The 17,113-nt window shown below is 38.3% G+C and overlaps 1 protein-coding gene across 1 annotated transcript in view; it reads right to left on the bottom strand.

Annotated features, from left to right (window-relative positions):
• Positions 1–17,113, bottom strand: part of PDE11A (phosphodiesterase 11A) — a 420,012-nt gene that overhangs the window by 142,805 nt on the left and 260,094 nt on the right. Inside the window, exon 10 of the mRNA XM_030851036.2 lies at positions 2,796–2,846. Within this exon, the coding sequence (XP_030706896.2) occupies positions 2,796–2,846 (51 nt within the window). The remainder of the gene's footprint in view (positions 1–2,795; positions 2,847–17,113) is intronic.

The raw sequence follows: 17,113 nt of genomic DNA, 5'->3' as shown, positions 1-17,113 counted from the left end.
CAATTATATGTTGTTTCACCTACTTATTCTGCTTAGACAATCTAGGCGCACTTCTGGGACGGTTTTCACTCTCTAACCACCGTTCACCCACTCACCACCACACACCTCTCAAGGAGATTTTTCCCAACAGGAGAAATAGGGTTAACCGAACAAAACAAAATGAACAGAAACACCTCCCCCTGTCTTATGGCATTCTAGAATAGGAAAAGAAATCCCCAAATGTGGAAGAGTGTGAAAGAGGAAGAAAAGGTAAGTGGAAAGGTAATGTGGTATCATCCTAGCATGAATGATTATTGAAGATTCACTACAGGTTTATCATATAGGAAATCTGTGTTCCTTTAGGCCATACCACCTAGGAGTACAAATAGTAGTGAATTAAAGTGATTAACGGTATGTATCACACTCTCCAGTATTTTGGGATCTCCCTCTCTCCTACTTGTTCCTGGGATTACTCAAGGTTCTTGTCCTTAAGATGTGACCACTCAGCTCGCAGTGAGTCCTTCCACCTCTGTTGGTCATATTGGTAGGCAGATGTCTTGCATGTGGCCATAGTGATGCTTCCTTCCATTGGGCTGCTGCTTCCTGTTGTGTGCTACTGACACTCTGGAATCCCTGTGCTCTTGGGGTAATTTAATGCACTGAAACCATACTAAAGTCCATGCCTTTTGTGTTCATTCATGTTCTTAGCTGAGAACATGAATCCATGGGAAGCTGGAGTAAGAGACAAATCCAAGAGACAAACTCCATGCTGAACCTGGAATCATCCAGACACTGAGGCCCATGGCCTCAACTCCCAAAAGGGAGTTTTTGACTCAGAAGCCCTCTTAGTCTCTCATGTAAACAGACCACATCTCACTGGTCTTCTAGACATGTCTGAATCCCAGATATGGTGAAGCTTAGGCTGCAACTGGAATCTGACCTGTGTACATATGTATTTGACCTCCAGATCCTGTTAGCACCCGATGATGAAATAATTTTCTTCCCAAAATTCTGGCTTAATCTCTGAATCACTGATCACTAGCTTGGTCCTGGCTGGGCATAATCCAACACACTGAAACTCAGCCATTCTTTAACTCATAAAATCTCATGGATAACTCTGATTCTACATTTCAAATCTCTCTTTTCTCTCCCTCTCTCTCTCTCTAAATATATATATTATACATACATACATATAGATATATAGTACTAGCTCTGTTAAAAAAGTATTGCAGTAGCCAAGGTTACAATATTTTTGAATATATGCATAGTTTATTTCTATATATTGGTCAAAACAAAGCACTTATTTACTGCGATTTAGCTACGATGTTAGGAAACTGCCATTGCACACACTCTACTGTGAAACTTCAGTAAATACTTTTCTATGTGCAGGATTATTTTAAGCCCACTGCAATTATAAGGCATCAGCTACCAATTATGATAATGTTTCATTTACTTTATATATCAAGAAAAAAAGCCATTAGGTTAAAATTATCTACTATATCTCAATTATATTGTAACAAGATATTCACTAATATCTTACAGGATAAAATCTGGAATACATCACTTTAGTTAATAATCTTGATCATTTTAAGACGAAATAACCCATTTTTTCTCAGATTTAAATACTTCATGTTTTTAGTATGTTTGTGAACTAAAAATAAAAAAAGCATGGCAAATTCCAAGACAATGGTGTTTGCCTTACTCTAAGGAAAGAATTAAGCCTGAACATAGGGCAATACTTTTAGAGAGTAGACAGCTATTGATTTTGGCTGCTCTAGCTCTAGACATGTCCCATCACATAGCTTCTGCAGTCATATTTAGTCCATTATGAGCTTTGCTGTATTTCTCCCTGCCTGCCCCTTTCATCTTTTAGCAATTAAGATGATTATAAAATGGTAAAAATATAAAACACAAAACAGTAAAAACAGTAAAATGTTTATGGAAACTTATTTCCATAAGTAGAATTGCTAGGTAACTGAACTTGATTAAAGTAAAAAAGCTTTAAATATTTTTGATGGAAATATTTATCAAATGTATATAATATAAAATATAAAAATTTATATATAACCATGTTTTGAACATTTTCTTAATGACTAATTGTTTTGAGTTACAGAACACTAATGCTTTTTGGATTGATCCAATCATTCATTCATTCAACCATTCAACAAGTATTTATTGAGTGCTACTATGTTCCAAGAACTGTGAAAGGCAGTAGAGATAGAGCAGTGAACAAAACATACAAAAAGCACTGCCCTGCTGGTGCTCATATTCTAGGTGGTATGTAGGATGTTTATCTCTACAGCAAATGGACCCTGACTGCTGTGGTTTTAGCTGTTCTGTCTCCTTCCTCTGTTGTCAGCTGTCACCTCACTGGCACCATGCTTTGTATTGTACCTGATCCATAGTAAGCACTTGGTAAATGGTAGCTACTATTATCCTAATCTCTTCACTTATTTTTACAGATGAAGATATAAGCCCTAAGATTTTTTAGTGAACAGAAAGTTAGAGGTAAGACCGAGGCCAAAAGCAGGCATCCTGATTCTCACCATGTTACACAGATCTTTTTCTGATACCCTGCATACTTAAAAAAAGAAAGAAAGAAATACTGAATCATTTAAATGATCATGAAGGGGCCGTTCAGCTCTATATAAGTCCCTCTTACCCTCTAAAACTGAAATATGCAAACATGCCTTCCCCTAATTCTATTCCCCCAACATTCAGTGGGCAGACCTCGTTCTAGAGACAAGTAACAAAGGGTCCGAAAGCCCTGGGAAGTTTAACTTTATGCACCATTAGGGCACCATTTGCTCCCTTACCTTAAACTTGTCAACTTCAGCTTTTGAACATGTTGCATGATAAGATAGCACCTGGTTCAGAAAAAAAGGAAAAGAAACTTTAATAACGAGACATGATTCAATTTTCTGAAATTCTCCTGGCTTAAAAATAAATTTTGTTCATGTATATCGCCTTGACATAACAGTGAATGCTAATGCACGACGAGATATTTCCAGTAACAGTCTGTGACACAGATTGTCATCTGTGCAACTACAGTGGAATCTATTACAATGTGGAATGGAACAACAGCCCATGTTAAAGGCTAAGTATTTTATATCAGGATGTTTTTATAAGTAGTTATTTTATAAAAGGGACATAATGTGGCTCAAGACCACAGTTCCCAAAGATGTGAATACTTGTCCTGTGAAATGCTTTGGAACACAAATAAATTAAAAGGTGGGGTGTGTGTGTGCGTGCACGTACGTATGTGCGCAAGTGTATGTGTGTTTGTGTGTGCATATGTGTGTGTACTGTGGCAAACACTGTAGCTTGCTGACTCCATTTCCATGTCTAGTCTATGTTCACTTGCCTGCTTTTGTTGTACAGGAAAGATTACATTGTTATGCCCAATCATCTGCAATGCTTTTTGTAAGAGGATTTTATTTCCCTGTCCTACTGACAGCCTGTTATAGGTCTAGAGTGGAAAGGGAAAGAGAAATGAGGCTGGCCAGGGACTGCCCTGCCCCAGACTTCTTGTTTTGTAGAACAAATAAACTCACATTTGCTTGAGTCAGTATTGGATGTTATAAGGTATATGTACACACTTACGCACGCACAAACGTAATGTATATATTATATATACGCTATCAGTCCCAGCCTTAATCTATACATATCTCAAACAAATAAATCTGAGAAAAGCTAATTCCCTCTTCAACTACCAACCTTAGAGAATCTCAGTGCATGTTTGGCCCTGAAAAGCGAAATAACACATTTTATTTTGTTAAACTCAGCATTTCCCAAATCTAGCCACAGAACTTCCTTTTAGGTGATATATTAATCTAGGAACATTCCAACCTGATAACCTACTGACCAAGGACTTTGAGAAACGCTGACCCAAGTTATGTACCATCCGTATGATAGAAGCAGAGCCACAGTGGAGTGCTCTAACCTCTCACAGAGGTTAGAGCACAGCCTCTAGAGCCCGACTGGCAGGGCTCCACCGCTTCCCAGCTGTGGGAGTGTGGACCAGCATCTTCATAACTGAACAGATTTTGCTCTTTTGGTTCATAGTTTACTGTGGTAAACTTTAGTTTGGCTGCCATTAAAACTTCTTACTATTTACAAGTCTCTTTCTGTAGATTCAATCTTCAAAATTTATCTTTATTTACTTTACAGAAAAATTCCCCTGAAACTCAAAATCTCTGCCACTGGGTGTTGCGCGGCCAGGCTTTTAGTATTTAAGGCATATTACCCACTCCCTTTATTTAAATCAACTTTACTTACTTCCTTTACTATTATTTTTTAAATAATAAAAGCTATTAACTTCACTACATTGAAACTATTTGAATGAGTGAAGCAGACAATTATTACAGATTAAGAATTCTGTCCACTTAACATGTTCTTTTGTTTTGTTTGTCATTATTGAAGTGTAGTTCTTTGTATATTTTAGATACAAATCCTGTGTCAGATGTATGTTTTGAAAATGTTACCTCCCAGTCTGTAGCTTGTCTATTATTTTCTTTCTTTCTTTCTTTCTTTCTTTTTTTCGTTTAATTGTGAAAGGATTCCCACCATCTAGTTAATTTATACATCTATCACCTCACATACTTATCTTTTTTTTTGTGAGAGCATTTAAGTTCTACTCTCTTAGCAAATTTCAGTTATACAGTAGTGTCATCAACTAGTCACCATGTTGTGTATCAGATCTTCAAACCTTATATGTCTTATAGCTGAAAGTTTGTACCCTTTTATCAACCAATTTTTCTTTCTTTTTTTTTAAGCAGTTTTATTTTTATTTTTTGAAAATTTTTATTGAAGTATAGTTGATTTACAATGTTGTGTTAGTTTCAGGTGTACACAAAGTGAATCAGTTATACATATATCCCAATTTTCTTTTAATGAACAAAAGTTTTCAATTTAGATCAAGTGTGAATTGTCAGTTTTTGTGTATTGTATTGTTTTTATGTGTCCTTTCTAAGAAATTTTGCCTATCCTAAAGTTGTATATCCATACTTTTTGCTATCTTTTACAAATTGTATAGTTTTATAGTTTTGTTTAGGTCTATGATACATCTGAAATTAAATTTGTGTATGATGTGAGATTAAGACTTTAATGAAATAAATGCCTTGGTTACTTTGTTATGATTCTTAAATTTTCCGGAGCCAAAACTTGGAGCCAACATCATTTTGGAGTTCATTCTGAGATCTTAAGCCTCTCTACCTGCCAATCTATTAAGTCTAATGACAAACTGATATCATAATGGAATAATCATAGTTCAGGCATACAAAATAGAGTTGGGCAGCCATTGAGGATCTGGTCTCAGATATTTCTCTGCACCACTGAGAACTTGAACTTTCTGTGAACTATACCAAACCTAAGGACAGCAGCCATTTTAAAAACAACATCTGCTAGCTGGTCTCAAGGTTGTTCCCCTTTGTAACTATGCAACCATTTTGGACCCCAACCAATTCTTGCTTAACAAGCACCCTTACTTCTTGCCAGTTCCAATTATAATTCTTGGTAAACAACTCATGTAACTAACTGTGGCTCCGCAGTTCTTGACTTTATAAGCTTTGTCCATTTTGTAGTCCAGTGGAACACAATTCAAGTGCTTCTTGAATCTGTGTCTCCCGGGCTGCAGTCCTAACAAACCCCCAGTAAATGCCTCTTTATTTCAATCAGGTCTCCGTTTCTGGAAGTTTGGTTAACAGTTCATAGGAATTTACTTATTCTATCTAATTTGACCAAGTTAACAATAAGTTCTACCCTTTGAGTCTTTCTGCGCTGAGAGTTCTCATTTACTTTTGTAAAACTCTGAGAACCAGTAAAGGGAGCGGGAGAATGACCTCACACAAGAATCTCACAGCCACTTTCTTCCGAAAAAGTACAGTCTCTTGTGGATGAGCAGGGAGGAATCATCAGCTAATAAGAGTACCTTGTTCCTGCAGGAGCAGGCCCTTTGGTAAACCGCAGTCTGGGAGGATGCAGCATTGTCCCCTCTAAGATTCCCTAGAAAGGCAACAAGCCAGCAAAGCTTGAGATTCCTCAAGACAAGGGGATTCTTGAGTCCTGCCACAGAATACTCTGATTTTTCTCCTTCCAAGCAGTTTCTGCTGTTTGGTCCTAAAGGGTTTCCTGGGATGCAGCAGGAAGATGGAGATGTTTCATTGCTCCAGTTACCCTCTGGATTTGCTCAACACACAGAGCACAGCAATGGGAACCCAGCAATATCTGTACCCCTTTCATATAAACCATCAATGTAGCTATCACACAATCCTGACTAGATAGAAGTACACAAAAGTGATCTTGCTTAGCTCCTAGCTTCTTACGGTAGTAAAGTCTCTGATCAAATGTGATCACCTCACTGTTTTTAACAAGCATCTACAAAGGTTGTGAGGACACACAGGACTTTTCCTCATCACCTGTGGTCAGTGATCACATCCCATTCACTCCTCAAACTGCATCAGTTTTGGTTGTGCCCCCATAATTTCACTGAAACAGCTTGTATAAAGGTTTTCAGTTTCTTGCTACCAAATCCAAATCTTGCTGGACAAATCTGCAAATGTCTTTTGCAGCAATATTGAGCACAGGTGATCACTCTTGCCTTTTTTGAAGAATCTCCTCTCGGGGCTCTCTTGACACCACACTATTTTGGTTTTCATCCTACTTTTCTGTCTGTTCTTTCTGTGTTCTTTGTTGGCCTGTCTCCTCTACTTTAACTCTAAATGTAGAAGTTTGTTGGGCTCAGTCTCTCCTTCAGTGATGTCATACACACTCACGGCTTTATACATCACCTATAGGTTGACAACTTCCATATTTAGCGCTAATTTCTCCTTGAGCTTCAAACTCACATATTGTGCTGCTTACATCACTAACTTCCTACTTGGTTGACTCACTGGCATCTCAAATTTAACACATCTAAACATGCCTGTTGATTTTCCCATCTGTAGTAGGCAGAATGATGCTCCTTGCCCCTTCATGATATCCACATCCCAATCCCTAGAACATGTGCATATATTTATGTTACATGGCAAGGGGGAATTAAGGTTTCCAATGGAATTAAGGTTGCTAATCAGCTAACCCTTAGATGGGAACATTATCTTGGATTATCTAGAGGAGCGTAATGTAATCACAAGCGTCCTTATAAGTCAAAGAGGAAAGCAGGAGAGTCAGACTCATAGTGATGTGATGTGAGAAATATTGAAACTCCACTGCTAACTCTAAAGATGGAAGGGAGCCACGAGCCCACAAATGCAGGTAGCCTCTAGAAACTGGAAGCACTATGAAGGCAAGGATCAGATATGGTTTTGGTCACCAGTGGGTATCCTGTCCCTAGGAGAATGCCTGATACTTAGTTGGCACTCAGTAAATATTTAATGAATCATGCAATAGAAAATAATCTTAAAAGAAAAGAATCTTTCTATTTCTTGTATGCTTCTCTGCTTCTATTATTAGTGGCCTTAATTTATGCTTTTTCCTCAACAAAAATCATAATATGTCTTAGAGCATAGACTGAACAGTGTAGGAAGGGTTGTAAGATTTAGCAAATAAAAATACAGGACCCCCAGTTAAATCTGAATTTCAGGCAAACCATTAATATTTGCACTATTTGGGACATACTTCTACTAAAAATATTATTCGTTGTTGATCCAAAGTTCAAATTTCACTGGGTGTCTTGTGTTTTTACCTGGCAGCCCTACTTCTCCAAATTAAGAAGGCTAGAAACAAGTATGGAACACTCTGCACCATGTTCCCAAATATTCATGTTCCTCACCCAACCCCAACCCCACAGCAATTCCCAGTGACTTTTTCTTCACAGCATTTTATCTGGCAATCTTACTGAATATCTTCAGTCTAGAATATTTTCAGCAATGCCAAATAACCTCATTAATCTAAAATCTGTGACAAATCTATGGATGCCATTGAAGGAAATATAACAAAAACAAATCCTGATTACTTATAGCATAACCAATATTCCAAAGAGAATCATTACTCTCTCTCTGTGTGTGTGTGTGTGTGTGTGTGTGTGTGTGTGTGTGAGAATGACCATATGGCACAGCTAATGACTAAAGATCAGGCAAATTTCTATGGTTGAGAATAAAATGACAAATTAAAGAATTTATTTTTTTAAACTACTATTGTTGTTAAGCCCTTTTGGATAAGTTAAAGCTTCCTCCATGATTCCAGACTACATTAATTTTATAAGAATTTCCTCATAGGTTGTTGGGTTATGAGAGTTTAGCCATAACACACACATTCACAAATTTTGTCTGACAGCTAAATAAAATCTGTATAACATTTACATTCAAAAGTAAACAGCTGACCCACAGAGCACTTGACAAACATTAAACTTTCACAAGAAAATGTCTATCCCAGATAGATTTATCTTTTGTGTCTGTATTAATTTAGAAAATATTTTAAAGTAAAATCTAGTGACTCAGTTTCACTAGATTTTACTTTAAAAGATTCTATTAAGAAATCTTTATAATTCCAAAAATAAATCACTATTTGCAAAACCCTACCAACTGCAATTACCTTTTGGATTGACCTTGCTCCTAGCAAAACAAAGAAACAGAGGCAAGAAAATGTAAAATAAAGCAATAATCAGACTCATGCACAACAGAGTGAAGAAGTCATGTTTTTGTGTCGAGTCTCCACAGCAGGAAAAGACCATTAACTACATTTCAAAAGAAAAACCATGAGCAGAGCTATGAAATAGGACCACTGTAGTAAGTAAGCCTTGCCCTCCACCACGTGCGGTTCAAGACCAGAGCCAAATGCTTGCCTTGCAATCCCAGGAACTGCCCCTAAGTAGCTGAGGGCAAATCTCTCACATCAGTAGTATTGAATGTTAATTTATTGTGAATCTAGGAAGCCATTTGCTCCTGTAATGAGAAATGGACCATTACAAATGCTGGCTGCCAGGAGCATAAACATAAAGAACCACTTAACAAGGAATAGGAACACAGACCTCGCTGAGGACCCAGACTGGCTGTCTCGGGTGGCATGAATATTTACTGATAAGTTTATGGCTCAGGTGGCAAAGTGACACTTGGTGGCACTTGGAAAGTAAACTGATAACAGAGTTAAGTTAAGGTGGTCTGAAGTAAAATTCAAATAATTTATATTGATGAGCTCCAAAGAAGTAAAGAAACTTAGCGATCAGCAGCAGGCCTCCGGCCAAGGATGGTGACGAACCACAGCAATGAAAAGTCAATTTACCTGGGATGACATGATGGAAGTGCTAACTGAGTGAAGAAGCATTCTCCAGGATTTCTTAACAAGAGGATGGTAGGCTTCAAAGACACTGCAACTGAATGAATGCAGAGAAACTGAGAAATCATCAGTTTCTACTGTCAAATATTTAAGAAACTGCCTGCTGCTTAATGGAATGAAATGTTTCAAAAAGATAACTTCAAATAAGTGCATCTGCTGTGTGATCTGTTATCACACCCTTTGGATTATACCTGTCATAAAACATATTTTTAAAATTCTAAAAGTGACAAAACCTTTCTGAATTTAAGGTAGAATAAAAGATAACAGCGGAATCTGGGGTAATAAACAAAACAGTCAATTGTCAGGATGACTTTAAGGTCAGCTGCTTTTTAAATACTACGTGCAGGAAACAAGGGCCACACTTGTAGTTCATATCAACATATATTTCTGGTGTACCTACTATGTGTAAACCATTGTGATAGATATTTTGGTCTTCTTTTTCCCATATTGGCAAATACATTTTATTGGAGGCCTCAGTTTTATTTGATTGTTGGTAGTTGTATGAAGCACTGTGCTGAAAATGATTGTTGAGGCTTAAGGGGGAGCTCAGCAGGAAAGTACGCTGTGATTGATTAGTGATGTCTTCCATAGGCTTTGGGGAGGGAAGAGTGGTGGCACGTGTGCTATGTATTTGCAATCACTGAAAACATCAGAATATAAGAAATGACTCTCTGGATCAAACTCATTCAGACTCTATTGATGAAAAGTGATGCAAAATATATTTTGAGAAAATCATGGATGTCTAAATTTAAATGATTAGGGATACACCTAAAACATAGATGTACTTTTGACTGTCAATTTCATTTTTGTAAAATTTCTACTGGCAATAAACCTATTAGCTCTGTAGCCAGCCACTGGCCCTCTGTGATATAAGAAAGAGTGACCGACCTTCTCAGGTAAGAGGCTAAAAGTTCTCCATTTGACCAGTAGGACAAGCTTGTAGAAGGTATAAGAAAGTACAATTACAAGAAAGTACCAAGTTCTTACTGGGTCCATCTTCTTAGGTATTTAAAATAATTGTCTTGGTTTTGAAAAAACAGGTTTCCTGTTATATGGAAACAGGAAGAAAATAAAAGCATCTATTAAATTGTGTTTAGGGGGATATGAGTAAAAGGAGTTTTCCAAAGAGCTTCTTGTACTGAAATCTATCTTGACAACAGTGTCCCCATATTAAAAAGACTTCTAGGGTAATATGAGACCTGCCCATCTTGCTTGGATTCTCTTTTAATTAATCTTCTTGACAGAACAGACATGCCATTTTTACATTTCATTCAAAGATACGGAGTCAACTTCTCCAGTGGTTTGAGAGAGGCCTCAACTTAGGACGAGAGACACATTCATTATTTTTTCACCCAAAGCAAAGATTTAATTTAATCATTCTATGTCACTACCAGATTAAAATGTTAATATTTATAATCACACTCCAAATTTCAATCTAATTTTGAAAAGTAAGCCCTAAAAATACTGTCATTATTATAAACGTTACCCATTAGCTAGAATATAATGACAACACTAGAATATAATTCTTTTGGTAGCTACCCAAACTATCTTTCACTCTTTGCTCATAAGTTGTTAAACGTTGGTACTTGTGCACTTTCCAGAGGATAATGTTATCTTGTATTACATAAATCCTGAAAATTAACAGGTACTCTGAAACTACATCCAAATTATTATCCATGGCAGATCAAGAAGGCCACACATTCTTTGACACTCTTCCCATAAGAAGTGGAGTCTACGTCCTTTCCCCTTGACTCTAGGTGGGGTTCATGACTGGTTCACTAGTAACATAATATGTAATAGTGATACTGTGCCAGCTGCACTGGGCCCAGGCCTTAAGAGACTGGAGGCTTCTATATCCCAGCCCTTGAAACATTCTCCCTCGTAGCTCTGAGCTGCTGTATATAAGGCCTATTTACCCTGTGAGAAGTTCCAGCCACATGGAGATGACTGAAGGATGAAATACCAAACACAAGGAGAGAGAGGCCAAGGAACACCACGAAGCCACACGTGTGAGTGACTGGAGAAGCCATCTCAAAATGCACTGTCCAGTTCCAACCACCCCAGCTGACCCATGTGGATCAGAGATGAACCACCTATCCCGGCCATTTTGGAATTCCTGACCCATAAGATCAGGAGCCTTTTGTGTATCTTAAGACACTAAATTGCAGGATAGGTGGTTAAGAAGCAATAAATAAAACAACATCAAACTTCAACAGGGCTTGCCACCCTAGGCCATCCACAGATTTCTGCAATTCAGGTGTCAACTGAAGCTCATCTTTCAAAATCTAGGTAAATTGGTTTGAACCCTTAAAACTATAAAAGGCTGTGGAAATTCAAAGCCTTTTTCAAAATATCTGCAAATTACTGGCAGGTTTATATTCTTACCTTGACCTTCAAATTCTTATGTATTCTTGTACTGTATCTGCAATATAATCACCATACAAAAATGTGAAATTCAACTCCGCTTCCATCTCCACAAAAAGATCCACTCACATCAAGTGTTCATGAGTTCAGCAGATCTTGAAGAAGATTTTTTTTTGTTCTTTCCTCCCTTCCTTCCTTCCTCCTTCCTTCTCTCCCTCCCTCCCTTTCTATCTTTCTCTCTTTCCTCTCTTTCTTTCTTCTCTTTTTTTCTCTCTTTCTCTTTCTTTCTTACTGGAAACAAATGACGATGTTCCATGATTTCCGATAAAATGTCAGCCTTGCCATTCTCAAAACATCTCTTGGTTCTTCCACCAATGGGGCATTTCACTGACCATTGACCTTATAACTTTTAGCCTCTCTTCATTTTTCTGGCTTCTCTCCAATATAACCTTCCTTTTTACTTTTTCTCCCCTATTCCTCCATTTCAAATGTAGAATAACACAATTATCTCCCTTTCTCATATAGAATGGTTTTCCACACCCTCTGGTTTCTGGAGGTGGTCAAAATCTGTTCCTTCATATCTTTACTATCCCACGAGGGCTTGTCAAGGTTCTTCCCATAGAATTCCAGTGCCTAAGTTAGATAGTATGTCGCCCACCTTCTTACACTTTGGGAGTTCTCACATGTCTCTTAAGCTGTTCATTAGCTCAGTGGTTCTCAAACTTTAGCATGCATCAGAACACAGATGGCTGGGCCCTGCCTCCAGACTTCCTGGCTTAGTGTATCTGAGGTGGGACCTGAGAATTTACATTTCTAACAAGTTCCCGGGTGAGGCTGATGCTGCTGGTCTGGGGACCACACTGTGAGAAGCACTGTTCTAATTCCCATCCATGGATTCCAGGTTAAAGATGTCTGGGTTAGAGGGGAGGTTATCAGCTGGATGTTGGTATGAGCAGAGAGGAAAGAAACAAAGTTGTTTGGGTCTTCTCCCAAATACCAGTATGATTTGAATAGCTCTTTTTAAGAGGTTTAGAACTGTTTTCTTAGTTTTATTTTGCTAGTTACAGTTTTCATAACTATCTTTTCATTTCTGAATCACGTTGAAAATAGAGATGAAAAATGCTGTGAAATTAGTTTCAGTGCATATGTTTAGAACACTTTGGTTTATGAAAGCAATTTGGTAAAGATCCTGCTTAAAATCATGTCATCATGTAAGTCAACTCTCTGACACTTCTGAGCACAGATATCAGAATTCATCCCCTGAACTGCACTGGTTTGCAGAATGACCTCATTCTCTCCTTGTCTATAGGGGTCAGTCAGTAGGAGTCCTTGATTTTGCTTACATAGATTAACTGCTTTATGGATTATCTATAGCATTCTTAAGGCAGGCCATTTCCTTCCATTTAGTACTTTTGTTTTGTTAATTTTTCACCACTTGGTACACCAACATTAGGAAGCTGTATAGCTTGTTGGTTGAGTACAGGGGCTTTGGAGTTAGACCGCTTGAGGTCATAATCCTGGTCCACTAGCCCTGTAACTTTGGCTTAATTATCTAACCTGATAATTAAGTCTCAGATTCCCCATCAATAAAAGGCAGGAAATATCTGCATTTTCCACTCACATTTCACTGGCTGGAGCAAGTCCCATGGCTCCATTTAACTTCAAGGGAGTGGAAGGTATAACCCTACCATGGACTCAGCAGGGGCAGAATCAGAAATATTTTGTGATGAACTCTAAAGATTACCACAATGGTTTAGGCAGTCAAACAGCAAGTTGTGTTAGAACTGTTTTTGAAATCAGAGCAAATTAGTCCAATATATGAACTCTAGTATATGGATTTTACGGTGTTTGTTCAACTTTTGCTTCTTTCCTGATTCTCTTCTGTATTTCAAAGAGTTGTAATTTGGTAGGCAGGCTCTCCAAATAAGTGGGATTATAGTATATCCTTATTAAATTCTCTATATTTAACAGATACAGTACATGTAGTGTATGGCCATTAAATACTGTTGATTTGACTAAACACACTTTGATACCTATTGAAGAAAATTATTATAAGTGAAGGATCATTATTGGGTTATTTCTGTTCCATAACTTTTAGAGCTGCTTAGTTACTAATTTCAATCACTTCAATGTCCTTAGGGTGAAGGAAACAGCCTATTTCTTTTCAAAAAGTTGCATGTGGCAATAATTCTTCTAATTTTTAAAAAGTTTTTAGTTGTCTCTCATAAAAGATCTCAGCCATTAACACTTAAATTTAAAAGGTTTTTTTGATTAATTCTTAGTGTTATTCATTATAACTCTATACCTATGCATATTGGACTATAATTTATAACTGTTTCAAAATAAATGTTCTTTTTTCACAGTTGCATTACTCTCTACACTATATGTTAAAGTGAGGCTGTTTTTCTTAATCATGTAGGTTATTAAGTATATTAATGTTTCACAAATGCTTTTCTAATGAACTCCTTGCTTACTTGTTTTTTTTATTTGTTAATAGCAACAGAGGAAAATATAGCATTCTTTTGAACTAACTGAGCAACTTCGATTAGTTATTTCTGTTTCTAAAACAACTATAATATATGCCAATGATTTTTTCAAATCTATAATTTAAATATCTGGAACCATTAGTGATCTGATTTCACTTACTGCCATACTTCCAAGTAGCCCATTATTGAATATTTATATATATTTATTTTTTGTACCTCTCCCCTCGTGGTTTTTGTATAATCAACAAGGCTACCACGGTTGATGACTTGGGAGAGAGATACCTTGCTTATTTGCATTGATTATGCAGGAACACCATGGAGAACTTCATGTTTGAAGCAGCGTGGTTTTGCTGGGAGCTCCCCCTGGAGTAAAAGGAATAAGAAGGGACCGGACCTTGTTTGGGCCACTGTCAAACTGACTGGGGCCACAAGGGCAACCGGTTGCCATGGAGGAAAGGGAAGTCCAAAAGTAAGACTGAAAAAGGGCAACTTTTAACCTGCCTGGGCAAGGTTGGTGGCTACAGAGATCAGATTAGATTTGCGGGAGTAAGTCAGGGCATAGCATCCATGCGGTTGAGGTGTCCAGATTATGAATCATCCATTCAATCAAGAAATATGAATTGAGGACTTGCAAAACATTATCTGACATAAATGGTACCAATGTTTTCTTAGGTAGTCTCCCAAGGCAATATAAATGAAAACAAAAATAAACAAATAGGACCTAATCAAACTTATAAGCTTTTGTACAGCAAAGGAAACCATAAACAAAATGAAAAGACAATCTACAGACTGGGAGAAAATATTTGCAAATGATGCGACTGACAAGGGCTTAATTTTCAAAATATACAAACAGCTCATATAACTCAATAACAGAAAAACAAATAACCCAATCAAAAAATGGGCAGAAGACCTAAACAGACATTTCTCCAAAGAAGACATACAGATGGCCAATAGGCACATGAAAAGATGCTCATCATTGCCAATTATTAGAGAAATGTAAATCAAAACTACAATTAGGTACCACCTCACACCAGTCAGAATGGCCATCATTAAAAAGTCTACAAATAACAAATGCTGGAGAGGGTGTGGAGGAAAGGGAACCCTCCTACACTGTTGGTGGGAATGTAAATTGGTGCAGCCTCTGCGGAAAACAGTGTGGAGGTTCCTCAAAAAAACTAAAAATAGAGTTGCTATATGATACATCAATCTCACTCCTGGGTATATATCTAGAAAAAACTAAAATTCGAAGAGATATTGATTCATGCATCCCTATGTTCATAACAGCACTATTCACAATAGCCAAGACATGGAAACAACCTAAATGTCCATCGACAGATGAGTGGATAAAGAAGATGTGGTGTATACATATACACAATGGAATATTACTCAACCATAAAAAATAATGAAATAGTGCCATTTGTAGCAACATGGATGGACCTAGAGATTTTCATACTAAGTGAAGTAAGTCAGAAAGAGAAAGACAATTATCATATGATATCACTTATATGTGGAATCTAAAATAGGACAAAAATGAAACTATCTATGAAAACAGAAAAAGACTCACAGACATAGATATACAGACTTGTGGTTGCCAAGGGGGATGAGGAGGTGGGGTAGGGATGGATTGGGAGTTTGGGATTAGCAGATGCAAACTACTTTATATAGAATGGATAAACAAAAAGGTCCTACTGTACAGTACAGGGAACTATATTCAATATCCTGCAATAAAGCATAATGGAAAAGAATATGAAAAAGAATATATATATATATATAACTGAATCACTTTGCTGTACAGCAGAAATTAACACAACATTGTAAATCAACTATACCTCAATAAAATCAATTTTAAAAAATATCTATTGAGGACTTAATTGTGCCAACCACCGTGCACATGGTCCCTGTCTTAATGGAACTTCTGTTTTAGCAGTAGAGACATACACTAAACAGGCAAACATATGCATTGAAATAATGGCTACAAAGTCAACTAGCAAAATGCTGAAAGAGACAGTGGGGGTGGGCGGAATGTGGGGAGGTGGCAGGAAAGTGGGTTAGAGATTCCCTCTCTGAGATGGTATTTAAGCCAAACCCAGAAAATATAAAGGAGCTAGCCAGGACAAGGGCCAGAGGGAAGGTATTTTGGGTGGAAGGCAAAGTTGCTTGGAGGGCAAAGTGAGTGAGGCGGGGAGACCTGAGGAGGCAGGGCTGGGCAGAGGCCAGGCCATCCAGGGCCTTCTAGCCCAATAAAGGATTTTACTGTTGTCAACAGGATGACACTGAGGGATTTGGAGCAAGAGGCTGGCTGTGACCTGGGCAGCCCCTTATGCACTCCTCCTCAGTCACACCCCACTCCAGGCGTGACCACCACTCCCACTTTCAAGGTATTCTTTTCCTTGGTATATTACGTAGTTTTGCCTGTTCCTGAACTGAGAAAAGCAGATCCCCATTACATGTAGAACATGACCCTGTGGAGGATGGACTGGAGGTGGACAAGAGTGAACGGGGAGAGAGAACGGTGGCTGGGCCAGGATAGTGGAAGTGGAGACTGAGATATGTGGAGACAATGCACCAGGATCTGGAAAAAAGAGCCCCATCCAGGGAGAAAGGACCAGAACCATGGACGTGCTTAGCCTTTGTCTTTGTCTTTGTGATGCTTAGACAACTGTATTGCTCGAGACCCTGGCCACCCAAGTCCCAGCCTGGGCCCCACGCAGTGAAGGGTTCAGCTCTGGCCATCTTGGGCTGTGGTCCACCTCCTTGGGGAGGGAAGTCCCTGGTTCCCAGGGGGACATGTCCACCCAGACTATGTTCCAGGTACCCCAGAATTTCCCCAGGCACCCCACAGGCCCCAGTCCACTGCCAGGACCTGCATGGGCTTCTACCCGATTTGGCCTCCTCTGGGTACACGTTTATGGGGCTGTGGACAGAGTCTGGAATGTGCAGACTGGGGGGTTCACATGTATGTACAAACCCAGCACAGTGCAGGGAGGGGATGGGTTGTAGAGAGAGGCAGGCAG

The sequence above is a fragment of the Globicephala melas genome, chromosome 7, assembly GCF_963455315.2.
Source record: "Globicephala melas chromosome 7, mGloMel1.2, whole genome shotgun sequence".
NCBI lineage: Eukaryota > Metazoa > Chordata > Mammalia > Artiodactyla > Delphinidae > Globicephala > Globicephala melas.
This window is presented reverse-complemented; position numbering and strand designations above follow the sequence as displayed.